The 13,732-nt window shown below is 35.1% G+C and overlaps 1 protein-coding gene and 1 long non-coding RNA gene across 8 annotated transcripts in view; both read left to right on the top strand.

The window, feature by feature from the left end:
• Positions 1-8,883, top strand: part of LOC109057249 (protein MTSS 1-like) — a 53,192-nt gene extending 44,309 nt beyond the window's left edge. The window contains exons 11-16 of one of the 4 annotated variants that reach the window (XM_042726522.1): positions 1,546-1,668; positions 2,906-3,001; positions 3,141-3,297; positions 3,611-3,637; positions 4,621-4,892; positions 5,558-8,883. In XM_042726522.1, coding sequence (XP_042582456.1) covers positions 1,546-1,668; positions 2,906-3,001; positions 3,141-3,297; positions 3,611-3,637; positions 4,621-4,892; positions 5,558-6,223 — 1,341 coding nt within the window. In that variant the 3' untranslated portion in view covers positions 6,224-8,883. Of the gene's footprint in view, positions 1-1,545; positions 1,669-2,905; positions 3,002-3,140; positions 3,310-3,610; positions 3,638-4,620; positions 4,893-5,557 lie in introns of all 4 variants that reach the window. The other 3 variants (XM_042726523.1, XM_042726525.1, XM_042726524.1) reach the window with 3 other exon arrangements.
• Positions 8,884-11,115: 2,232 nt separating this feature from the next.
• LOC109091664 overlaps positions 11,116-13,732 on the top strand; it is a 39,791-nt gene continuing 37,174 nt past the window's right edge. For 3 of the 4 annotated variants that reach the window (XR_006155046.1, XR_006155048.1, XR_006155045.1), the window contains exon 1: positions 11,116-11,480. This is a non-coding gene — a long non-coding RNA (uncharacterized LOC109091664). Of the gene's footprint in view, positions 11,481-12,831; positions 13,034-13,732 lie in introns of those variants that run through there. The other variant, XR_006155047.1, reaches the window with a different exon arrangement.

Below are 13,732 nucleotides of genomic sequence, written 5' to 3'. Positions count from 1 at the left end.
AACCGAATCAGAATGAAGATTTCGGTGCCTCTTAAATACCTGAGCAATCGATTGAAATATTTATCCTGGTTCTCCGAAATGTACGCAAGAAACATGGGTGTCTCTAGGCTTTTTTAGCGGGGCTATAGATCGATAAACTGCACACAAATTCACTATCGCCTCAGAGTCAGTCCACTTAAATTTCACATGAAAAGGGCGGCAGACATCTTTCAGTGCGCTCTTCAATCGGCAGACCGCGGCAGAGCAGCGCGAGCAGACTCAAACAGAAACAGAGGACGCAAGGTGTGTTTTTCGATAGATTGTTCGAATATCTGTATCTGTGCAGCTCTTTGTCATAAATACAATTTACAAAAGGTAATGAGGGAGCAATCGGTTTCCCATCTATTGTAAAGATTTCGCTCCGTTCACCGCTCATCACACCACAGCTGTTTCCTCCAGCTAAAATCTAGCACTTAACACATATGAGCGCATACTTTAATTAAACTTATTTAAATATACTTAATTAAATTATACTTACTTTATACATACACTACAGTGCAAAAGACTAAGGCACGTTAGCGTTAGCTTTCACCCCAAAGAATAGTGTTTGGCCAGTTATTTATATCTTTTGCTGTCGTGTGTCTGTTTGCTGCAGAGACATTTAGTTTGTTGGTGTTTTGTGTGTTTTTTATGTATTTTGATTTAGTGTGTCTGATCAGATCTCTGTGTGGAGCACCGGCTGTTGTCAGACTGCTTCTGCAGATCTCACTAGATTATTATTAAAATTAATGGCAAATTATTTATGTAACTGATATTTCCTACTGACACTGTCTGCAAAAATATGTAAATAACCCTTTTTTTGCTAATGTGCCTAAGACTTTTGCACAGTACTGTGCTTTACAAATGAGATTGTTGCTACTTTATAAAGAATGACCATACAGTCATTCACAGAACTGATTAAAGACAGTGACAGAAAGCACTCATTTTAAATAAATATCAGAGTGATTGACAGAGATACAGTAGAAACATTATGTGTGGTTTCGTATTAAATAATGACCAAGATTGTGAAATACATTTATTAGCCTTAGAGTAAGGGAAGCACAACTTGGGAAATGAGAGCATCCAAGGAGCGTGTGGATGCTATGGATTTATTTTAAATATTTTTAATGTTCTTTAATGTTATCCATGTTTTTTTTTGTGAGAGTAAGGGAAGCACAACTTGGGAAATGACGCACCGTTTAGGCACCGGTACCGTTTTAAAAAGAATCGGGAATTTTTTCGAATCTAAAAAAAAACAATCGATACCCAACCCTACTCCGTGCGGGAGAAAAATACTTTTTTTGAGAAAAAAGCCTTTAAAGATATAAATTATAATTGAAATCTACAGACCATATAGATGAAGTATGATAAAATAAAGACTTAAATGTCTGTTTTGGGTGTTTTCTTTCTATTGGTCTGAAAGACAACATGTTATGGAAGCAATTGGATTTTGATGGAGGCTTGGATTGATCTAATCTCATCTTTCTCTTGTTCCACTCCTCTCTGCCCCTCACCTCCATCTCCCAGCGCTCACGCAGTCCTCTCCTCCTGGTCGGAGGGGAGGAAGGTGCTCGCTCTCTCAGTGAGGGGAATTCTCCCACAATCCCTCGCACGGGCCACCGTGGCCAACACCTCCGGCACAGGAGCATTGTGAGCATAGACTCAGTGTAGTGCTGTGTGACTGTGAATGGACTCATTAATGTTGCATGTACTACTGGACACTTACTCCTCTGGTGGTTTACTTCCTTGTTTGTCTTTGTGCATGTGTGGAGGTTGTGTCTGTGAAGGTAGACAGCGCCCTCTGCAGACCATTTAGAGGGACACCTGGAAATTTTACACAAGGAGAAAGAAGCTATTTTAATTTTTTTTTTTTTTTTTAATTTCTGTTTTTGAATATACATTAACACATTAACCAGTTTGCCTATCTGTAACTAAAAACCTGGATGCTTTGACAGGCCAGTCTGACTTAACACTTAACAAAGCATCAATAAAGTCAACATGAAATCAAAACTGACTGTTTACATACATTTCTGGTCGTCTTGTGTGCAATTTATTTTTCAACATTTCAGGTAATGCAGCCTTTAAAAAATATAAAATATTTTAGTCATGTTTAACTCTTTCCCTACCAGAGTATTATTTTGTCAGCCACCGCAGACATTTTTGATCCACAATATTTTGTTGTATGAATATGTAAACGGAGGTTTGTGTTCTATTTCTTTTTACATGTCCTTTTGTTTTTTTAGCAACAGGAAAAAAATATTCTAATTGATTCACTCTTTATCAACAGATGATGTTATATATATATATATATATATTTTTTTTTTGTTTCTTTCTTTCTTTATTTTTAAGCAGAACATTTTATATTTGCATTTTTGTTTTTTCTTACTTCCACTGAACTTCAGTTGTATAATGAAAAATAAAATACAAAGCTTGCATCATAAAGATGTCATAAATTATGTAAAATGTTGTCAGTGGTGGGAAAAGAGTTAACATTATTGGAATAAAGGGTTCTAAGATAATAGCAAATAATGGTAAAAAGAACATAATTGTAAAAAATGTTTTAAAAAGAACCATTAAGTTGAACTTAAAGGTTAACTTGACCTTCAAGCTCCATGTCCTGGTTAAAAAACTTCCACAATGCTCTGCAAACTTGAAGTCAAATCAGGATTGCCCATTTTTCATGATCCACACATTTTCTGTTGGATCAACTTAAGTCACGCCCTCTATTTTAATTTATTGTTTAATCACGTCACATCATGATAAACTGATTTGTGAACACCATTTCATGTTGGCTTTAAATCCTTATTACTTAGTGACTACAGTGTGTCATAGTGTCTTTTGCTACATACTAAGTTGAGATGGACTAAAAGAGTATATTTTTGTGTAGGAGAAAGGCACAGAGAACGGGACCTCTATGCCCCCACTGCTCAAAGCTTACAGCGGGCATGAGGAGAGAGCCAGGACACTGTCCACCTCTGGCAAGGTACACGCTCATTTAAATGCAAAAATGATTTCTAAGCAAAAACTGAGTGAATTTTATACACCCTTTGATTCTACTGGAATCATTGTGGTTGACTCCAGACTTTTTCTGATCTCTGATTGGCTCTTGTTCCTGTCCGTAGCCACAGTCAGCCAGGGAGCAGCTGGCTCTTACTCTTGGAGGCGGATTTAATTCAGAAGCTCCTCGGACCAGCCGAGATTCCCTCCACTGCTCCAGCGGATACAGCACCCAGACGACCACGCCGTCGTGCTCAGAAGACACCATTCCCTCGCAGCATGGTCAGTATGGCTGTACGTACGCTTACATGCATGATCTGCTTGTTTCTGTTCTATAATTTTCCTTCTTTGCACACACCAAGCTCAATCTAGATATCTTTTTCTCCTTTGTGTTTTTGTTTAGCATTTTTCCCCTTTTTTCCCCTTAACACAGTAATCTGATTTGTGGTTTGTGTGAACATCAAATGTGCTTAATAGTCCAATTTTAGACTAAATCTGATGTGCTTGCACAAATCACAGGCTTAGATTGCTGTCCAAACTGCGTGTTTTTGGGCCTTTGTATATATGTTAAATGTACTTTATTGTTCTTTTACAGCGGTAAAGAAAGAGCCTCCTCTATATGGTAGGTTTCTGAATGTCATTGCATAGATTTGATTATTCTCATTGTGATCATATACCAATAATAAACAACATTAAATGTCTTGATTTTAGGGAATCCATGTCATTTTACAGGCGTGCCTCTGTTGAAAGACTGTTATCTGTATGCGTAAGATTTGAGTGCGTGCAACCATGAGATATAACTAGTGGCATCTTGTCAGTTGTCAAGTCTGTTGTCCATCTTCTCATGTTGCCTGAGTTTAACTGAAAGACACACTCTTAAACAGAGCTTTTGTTTGTCTTTTTTTTTTTCTAATTTTTTAGATGGTAAACGAGTATTGTTGTCTTCATGCAGTCATTTTTAATGGCTATCAATTTAGTGCAATTAAATAATAATATGATTTTTTTTTTAAATTATTTATATTTTATTTAATTTTAGTATTTTAGTACTTATTTAAAAAATTGTATATTCATCTTAAATTTGCATAATTTTCTCTTTACAATTTTTTTCTGCTAGTCCATGATTTCAAAATTTCAAAAAAGGTTTTTTTTTTTGTTTGTTTTGTATATATTATATATGTTTATATATTATTATTATTATTATTATTATTTTATTTTTATTTTTTAATTATATATATACATGCACTCTATTTAAAATATATAAAATGCATTTGTAGGTTTAATTTAAACATCCTACTAATTAAAAATTTAACAACTAGATAATGCTACCTTTCACCAGTGTTAAAAACATCACAAAAGGCAAGGTATAAAAACCCATGCACTGTCCTGTCCGAAACACTCTCACAAAGTTGGGCCATCTTTATTGTTAAACCCTGAAATTTTGAGACATGATGAACAGCTGTTGTGTTTTCTTCCACTGTCATTCCCTGCATATGTAATTTCTGCTTGAATTTCATTATTTTTCTCTTCAAGACAATATAGAAGTGCTATCATTCAGCATTATCACAGTGTGTGACTCTCCACATTTTGTGTTCCTCTCTCTTTCAGACTATGACTACATCTCCCTGCATGGATGCGAGGACGCCCACAGCCAGTCTGAATTTGATAAATCTTCCACGATCCCTCGCAACAGCGACTTGAGTCTCAATTACCGCAAGATGTTTCAAAGCAAGAGGCCGGCTTCTACCGTCAGTCTGCTGATGGATCCGGAGCCTATAGGACCCCACACGGCCACCATCCGCCGTAAACCCTCCAGCAAGCCCAACATCCGCCGTGGCACCATCAGTGGAGGAGTGCCTATCCCCATCTCCACACCACAGGTCCTTCCTCTATTCAGATTCTACTCAGAACATTCTTAAACAGTGTAAACGAGACCTGCTCCAATACCTAACATAATTTGGAACCAGTCTTGAAGAATTGAGAATTTTATTTTATTTATATTTTTTTGGAAGAAATTAATTATTTTATTCCACAAGAATGCATTAAATTGATCAAAGATAAAAATAAAGACATTTATAATTTTACAAAATATTTCTATTTCAAATAAATTAAGTTTTTTTAACGGTCTATTCGAAAAGAATCCAGAAAAATGTCCTGGTTTCCAGCATATTAGAAGGATTTTAAATGGTAGTGTATATCCAGTATATTATTATTAATGTATTGAAGTATGTTTTAAAGTAATGAAATACAAGCAGGGTTCTGATCCATTGGAAATCTAAACTTAAACAAGAATCAAATCCTATATGAATTTAAATCGGAATCTTTTTTGTTCTTGGTGAAATTCCTTTATATTTCAAGTTCTGAAAGAAATCCCAATTTGATTGTGTTTTGTTTCCTGATTTTTGAATGTTTACAATAATTTAGATGCCTTTGCTTAGTTTTTTTTATTTTTGTTTAAACAACATCATGTTAAAAAGAGGCTGTATGTTTTTATGTTGCCATTGTTATAGAATTAAAAAGAAAACCACTGTCATCCCGCTCTTAGGTGCCGCTGAAGGCGTCTGTTTCCACCGCCGGCCTAAGCGGCAGTGAGGAGATCATGTGCCCTCCTGGGGTGACGCAGAGTAACAGGGTACCTGGCTCTGATCTGGTTCACACCAGACATAATCTCTGTACGTCCACTCAGAGTCTGAGTGCAATGCCACCTCCATACTATTCCATGTTCCCTGGGCAGCCACCAGTGGGCGGCACAGAGCCGCTGTATCAGATGAGCAAGCAACAGCAGTATGCACTGCACCAACAGCAACAGAGGCAATATCATCATCATCAACAACAACAACAACAACAGCTGCAACAACAATATAATCAACAGCAATATAATCACCAACAGTACAATCACCAACAGCAATATAACCAACCGCAGGAGCCGCAATATCAACAGATACATCAAAAAGAGCTCCAGCAGAAACTCGAACGGCAGCAACATCAAAATCAGCAGCAGATTCAAAACATGGCAGCTCACAATTCCAGCTTGCCCACTGAAAGCAGGAAGATCAGTTCTGCTCAGCCTGGCGTGGATCATGTCGACGGCGTTCCTGATCCAGGCAGCGGAGGTGACATGTTGAGTATGATCCGAAGAGGAGTCAAACTACGTCGGACACTAACCAATGACCGTTCGGCGCCTTTAATCACCCCCAACCATCTCAACTGATTTTACTTTTCTTTGAAATCATCTGTGACTTTTACGGTTGCCTTTGCCTTCTTTTCGTTTAGTGACTTTTTCATGCTTTTTATTGTTGAGGTTTGCGTATTGTTTTGTTTTTAAGTGGAGGCAAAACTGTTGACTAACGTGCGACTCCTGCCACATGAAAAAACGTTTGATTTAACTACACTGTGCGCGAAGAACAACCGTTTGGCAGTGTCTGTGCGAAGGCTGCGAATTAATTCTGCAGGCTGTGTGCTTTACAAAAATATGTATACCTATATATACAAATATATGTGTCTTTAGAGATCTAGATTGAGCATCGGAGCTTAAGATATATTAAAGTAATTTGTTTATGTCGTATTTGCAAGGATAAAGCACTCAGCCTTCTGGTTAGAGATCAAAACTTCTGTATATATTAGAGAAACAATTGAAAGACTGTTGTATTATTATTATTATTAATTTAGTTTTCTTGTTTGTTTTCGAAATTAGATAAAGCAGCACTAGGCGTCTATTTTTGTACAGTTTAGGGTAACAGAAAACTACACCACTGCCTTTAATCCGCCCAATGACTGGATGGAATGGAGGAAGGAACAATGTGATTGGGTGGATGAATGAAGGACTGGAATAGTGGATCATATTTGTGTTGCTTATGACTGTGAGAGCTTATAAAGGCATCACTGTGGTTATTTATTCAACCTGTTTGATTCTGAATCATTTTTAATCATTTGGTTACCACAAAGCTTTGATGCTATACCCCTGTAGATGCGTACAAATCTGCTATCCTGGAGGATTTATAAAGACTTAATTTAAAAAACTTATGGCCCATGACTTTGAGCCTTTTTTTTTTGTATGTTTTTGAATTAAAAAACTTCCTTGAACTCATTTATTATTAACAGAAAAGAAAGTGAATGGTTGCATTAGGTTTATAGATTGAATTTGTTCTGTTGCAGGTTGCCTTCTTTGTTTGAAATCAAGGTGTAAAGCTTATTCAATGGAAATGTAGAGTATACTTGTCTTTTCACTTTGAAAGACTTAAGTCAAGGCTCATATCTCAAGAATCTATTAATGCATCTTAATTGGAGCTGAAAAAAAAAAAAAAACCTAACAAAACCGTGACGCGATATGGCTAAGTACGACCATCAAATTGCAATAGCTTTGATTTCATTAAACAAATATAGGCGCGGTATGTTTCAGCATGAAGCGTGGCACTGTGTTCTTTTACACGCGAGCAACTCGTGATCCGTTGTTTTCAGTATATCAAAATCTGCTCCACCTGAACTCATAAGTTTGGGACGCTTATAATGTGTATTTGGAAGCACGACATGCACCAGCCATCTTCCCAAACTTCATTAGAAGCGCTTATAAAATGTTGACTCTGTTGTCAACCAACGAAAAGCTTTAGGACGAGATGTTTTCCATCAGAAATGAAATGAATTATTTTATAGTTGTACTGTAAAAAAATATATATTTTTTTCTTAAACTTTTTATTTTACAGTGAAATATTACAATAGTTCTATTTTAATTTAGTAGTAATGATCATAATAAAAAATAATTTTATTTTACAGTACAATTATTATTATTACTTTATAGTCATATTGCTGTAATCGCAACATTTTTGGCCAAACTGTACAGCCCTGCAAATCTAGACCATTTTTAATCAGATTTTAAATTGTAATGGCATGCTGAGAATTAAAGTGGTTGTTTTTTTTTTTTTTTAATGAAAGCCAATGCTGGACATTTGCTTTCAAGTTGAAGTGCATCACCAATGCCTTTAACATATTTAATAACAGGTTTAATTACATCATTTTTAGATTTAATTGGGACAGTATTCATCTCAGTATGATGCTGAATGTAACGAACCTGATATCCAGAAGCACTTCTGCGGTCTGACGGCATTTTTCGTGGGCATCTGTGCTCTTTTTGATGTCTCATAATTTATCATAGCTGTCACGCACGTGCTGGCAGGTGCGCTTTGAACTTTCAGTCCTGCTGCAAAAGTTGTTTCTTCATATCTTACCGCATTCTTTTTTTCACTGCCCCCGTTTTTTTGTATACTTTTCAGGTTATTCTCAATCTAGGGTTACTTCACACCTGTCTGAGCTGCGTCTAGGATTTCTCGCCCCCCTCGTCATCTGAATGCTCAATTGTTTTGTCTCTCTTCAGTGATTTAGACATGGCCAGAGACGTTCACTGGTGACACAATGCTCCTCAGGGCTTTTACTGTAGGATTAGCTTGCAGCTGCTGTACGGCGCTCCTGGAGTGTAAAAGAATATCGTTTTACTCTGAAAGGTGAGCTGACCGAGGTGTTTCTCCACTAATCTGCATTGCTATTAGTGCTGCTCAGGGCAGTAATGCCTGGCGTTTAATCTGTGCTGAAGTTTTCTTTGCTGAGATATAGCGATGGCTGGATCATGAGGGCTGCCTGCTGCAGTGATTTATCTTCCAGCTTGAGCCAAAATGTTAAACTTGCAAGATCGAAAGGTGGAATGAAAGGAATCTATCTAAAAGAGTGTTTTTTAGACTGTTTTTTTTTTTTTGTTAACATTCTTGCTTTTTGATTCCTTCATCTGATCTGATGCATTCTGTATGCTAGACCATTTCATGAAATAAACAATGGAAATGGATGAATGTCAAATTAAAGTGAAGAAACTATAATTATTGTGAACCAGTCTCTTCTCCATTGACATTTTGAAATCTGTTTTGGGACTTTAGTATGCATTAAAGCAATACGCCACTAGAAAGCTCTGTTGTAAATGTGGGTGGTTACCAGGGTGTTGCTATGTGTTGTTTTTGATTGGTTTTTAGCATTTTTGCTATGCAATTCTTATTGTATGGTAGGTAAAATTGTGTATACTAATTGTATACTGTTTAAAATTTTACAATAACACTTTTATTCATTAAGGATGCATTAAATTGATCAGTAGTTCCAGTAAAGACCTTTATTATTTTGCAAAAGATTTCTGTTTCAAATAAATGTTGTTCTTTTTACTTTCTATTTATCAGATAAACCTGTGAAAATCTGTTTCCATGGAAATATTGAGCAGCACGACTGTTTACAACATTAAAATGTTTCTTAAACAGCACATCAACATTAGAATGATTTCTGAAGGATCGTGTGACACTGAAGACTGGAGTAACAATGCTGAAAATTCAGCTTTAGTCACAGGAATACATTTTAAAACAAAAATAGAAAACATTTTAAATTGTATTAATATTTCACTATATTACTGTTTTTACTGCATTTTTGATCAAATAAATTCAGCCTCGGTGCGCAGAAGACACTTCTTTCAGAAATATTTAAAAGTCTTTCAGAAGCCTAACTTTAGAATTGAAGTGTGATTCTGATCATTTTGAAGAGTAATATCACACTTCTCCTTAAATAATGAGCAATAGTAATAGCAAACTGTTTACAGTTATCAAACATGACCACTAGGAGTATTTATAAAAACTAATGTCAGTACCAACTCCTTTCCAACAAAACAGTCCTTTTATGATTGTAGGTTCCTCTCATGTTGATGCACTTTCCTGCTAAAGCAGAGTGAGGTTGAAATCAGTCTTATGTAATGAACAGGCCCTAATTAGTGCAGGATTTGAAATCTGAACGAGCTGTAGTGTTGACGTCAAGTTTGTGTGGACTCAGAGGTGACTGAGCTGTACGTGTTTGACCCTGCTCTCTCTCTGTGTGTGTGTGTGTGTGTGTGTGTGTGTGTGTGAGAGAGAGAGAGAGAGAGAGAAACATCTCTCCATGTTTAGACATCAGCATCATCATCATCATCTTCCGCTACTCTCCCTCATGTCTGTAGTCATCCTGAAGCCACAAACGACATGGGATGAGTTAGAAAAATAAGAATGTTCAAGATGAAATGTGTGTCCTTGTTTCATTTACTGTGCAAACTATTTTAATTTCTAATCCATACATTTGTTTTTATGCTTAATAATAAATAAACAAGTTTGTCAAAATTTTATGTAATAAAAAAAAAAAAAAATTTACTTATTTATAGGGCTGTCAAATGATTAATCACGATTAATCACATCCAAAATAAAAGTTTTGTTTACATAATATATGTGTGTATACTGTGTATATTTATTATGTATATATAAATACACACACATGTATGTATATATTTAAGAAGAATATGTTATGTTTATATATTAAATATATTTATATATAATATAAAAATATAAGAATATAAATATATAAATGTATATACATGTAAATATTTCTAAATATATAAATTTATGTGTGTGTATTTATATATACATAATAAATATACCCTGTACACATACATATATTATGTAAACAAAACTTTTATTTTGGATGTGATTAATCGTGATTAATCATTTGACAGCCCTACTTATTTATTAATGTCTAGGGATAGTGTCAGGGTGTAGCATTTACTTACAATTTACATTAATTTAGTCTACTTCACTTAGGCTATACTTTATTTACCTATCAGTACTGTGGACCTGATTGATAACCAGAGCAAGAGCATTTTATTCAATAGAAATTAAAACTGGTTTGTTGTCTCTTAAAATGTAACTGCATTTGCCTGCAAAATGTTTATTTGCTCAACTCTTAAGAGTCCCAGGATTCCCACAGTCCAGGGAAATTTTAAAATTGTGACAGGGTTACAAAGATCATGGGAACATTCTAAAACATTACAAATCTTGGCAATGTACTGCGTTCATTATATCAAATCTGAGGAGACACTGATTTTTTTTTTTTTTTTTTTTTTTTTAATTGTTTAAATCTCTCAATTTCAAAGATGGGTACCTGTTATTTTTTATTTTATTTTATTTTTTTTTTTGCGATCCTAAGCATTTTATGCCGATATTAATAACTCTTCATTATTTTTAGATTTATAAGGTGTTATGGTTTAATTGTGTGCGATAAAAATGCTGCTGCTGATGTCCTGGTCCTGATGTAAGTCTGTGGCTCTGGAGGATACAGATGCGTCAGTCACTCACACAAACAAACAGCCACACTGTCATACGTAAGACGCTTCTGTATCACGGTGACTAAGCATTTTATCTAAGCCGTGTGACTTCACCGGTCACGATAATTCGGTGATTTAATCTGACCCTAAATGCGCTCGGTATTGCTGAGTGATTGCAGTATGCTGACTCACCTTCATCAGTTCAGGCAGCGAACGCCAGGTGGCGCTGCTAGCCGCGGAGGAAGCTTCCACTCCTCGTCACTTCCAGGAACAACGACCGGGAGGCATCTAAAGTGAAGTGGGGGGTGTGGGGCACGAATCCAATGTAAGTGCTCATGTGAAAACTATTTATTTTTTCCCGACATTTCCTGTCAGCTGTTAGGATGTGAGGGAAGTGCTGATTTACCGTAAAACGAGGAGGAGGTCTGTGGATGATCACTCAATGATGAACACTAGCCAGTGTGTTTACTTAATATTGTAGTTGAATGGTTAGAGTGGCCCCCTAATGTGAATCTGGACACTTGCTCTAGGCCTAAAAATATCTAAAACTAAAAGCCGTTAAATCCGATACAAAGAGCTAAGTATATGAACATACTTTAATACATAAGTATTAAATTAAGTGGTTGGAAAATTTCTGTGGAAGATATCCACAATTAATGTGATATACAAAACTTGTGTGAACTTAAGTGGAAGTTATTGCGAACAATATTTCCAAAGCACGTAATGTCAAGAAAAATTTTTGCGATTAATGTGATATACAAAACTTGTGTGAATTTATGTGTAATTTATTTACAGGTCAAAAGTTTGGAAACATTCAGTGTCATGTGACATCCAGTCTATCACATGATCATTTAGAAATCATTCTAATATTCAGATTTATTATGAGTGTTGGAAACAGTTCTGCTGTCTAATATATTTGATGAATAAAAAGGTTAAAAAGAACTGCATTTATTCAAAAAAAAAAAAAAATTATAATAATATATATTCTAATAATATATTTTCTTTACTATCACTTTTTATCGATTTAACACAACCTTGCTGAATAAAAGTATTGATTTTATTAAAAAAAAATAAATAAATAAAAAAATTACTGACCCCAAATTACTGACCAGTAGTGTATATTGTTATTTATAGCTTGTTTTTTTTTTTTTTTTTTTTTTTTTTTTTTTTATTCATCAAAGTATCCTAAAAAAGTATCACATGTTCTGAAAAAATATTAAGCAGCAGAACTGTTTCCAACTTAATAATGAATCATCATATTAGAATGATTTCTAAAGGATCATGTGATAATGATCCTAAAAATTCAGCTTGCGTCACAGAAATAAATATAATTTAAAGTATAATAAATTTAAAAACAATTATTTTAAATTGTAATAATATATCACAATATTAAATTTTTTTTCTGTATTTTTTGATCAAATAAATGCAGGCTTGATGAGCAGAAGAAACTTCTTTAAAAAACATTAAAAATAGTAATGTTTCCAAACTTTTGACCTGTACTGTATATATATATATATATATATATATATATATATAAAATAGTAAACATTTTAAATAAGGTGCTAAAATTACCTTTTGTTTACAGTTGCCATTTGGTTATATAATTTGTTATTCAACATGCAAACATTTTTAGGTGCGACTTGAGCATCAAAATATGTTTTGGTGCCATAGTAATATCTTGGTAACATTAACATTTTAATAGATTGCATCAGATTGCAGCTGAAGGGATATTGACCGCAATTAAATGAGTCACACCTTTCTAAAGATTAAAGTAACCGCAGTCAGTTTGCCCTGTTTCTTTGTTTATGTTTTTCTTACTCCATCTGTGGAGCCTTTATGTAATGCTGTTTTCTTTCTCCATTTGGAACGAGTTAAGAGGTGAGTGCTCCAGCTTCTAACATTGGAGTCTCTCTCTCTCTGTGTGTGTGTGTGTGTGTGTGTGTGTGTGTGTGTGTGTGTGTGTGTGTGTGTGTGTGTGTGTGTGTGTGTGTGTGTGTGTGTGTGTGTGTGTGTTTAAAAGGGAGAGTGAGTCAGTGAGATTCCTTCCCATTACTGAGGCTCGTGTACTGACTCACTTCCAGAACGTTAGATTATCCACAAGCAACAGCTTCCTAAACCACAAACACACACACACACACTCCAGACATCCCTGAACTTGAACTTTACTCCAGTTATCTTTTTATGTATGTTTTGTATGTTTTACACTAAACTGAAAACACCTGTCTCACTTCCATTGGGATTTCCCGTACTAACGTTTAAGTAAATCCATGCTACTGCGACCTTGGTCTGTGTGGTCAGATCTGTCCATGAGAGTATCAACCTATGACACATTCACACAGACTTTTGATGTCTTTTGTAACTCTAATCAATAACATTCATTAGTGCTGACTTCATATATTTAAGGTTTTGTTCACAGAAGAATTCAGTTTTTGTCATTTGCTCACCCTCATGTAATTACAAACCTATGATTTGCTTTCTTGAGTGGAACTTTAAAGGAGGTGTTCTGATGAATGTTCATGCTTCTTCTTTTTTTCATAAAATATATGGTGACAAGGAAATGTCAACATTAAGGTCCCA

The sequence above is a fragment of the Cyprinus carpio genome, chromosome B6 (assembly GCF_018340385.1).
Source record: "Cyprinus carpio isolate SPL01 chromosome B6, ASM1834038v1, whole genome shotgun sequence".
In the NCBI taxonomy this organism is placed as follows: Eukaryota; Metazoa; Chordata; class Actinopteri; order Cypriniformes; family Cyprinidae; genus Cyprinus; species Cyprinus carpio.
This window is presented reverse-complemented; position numbering and strand designations above follow the sequence as displayed.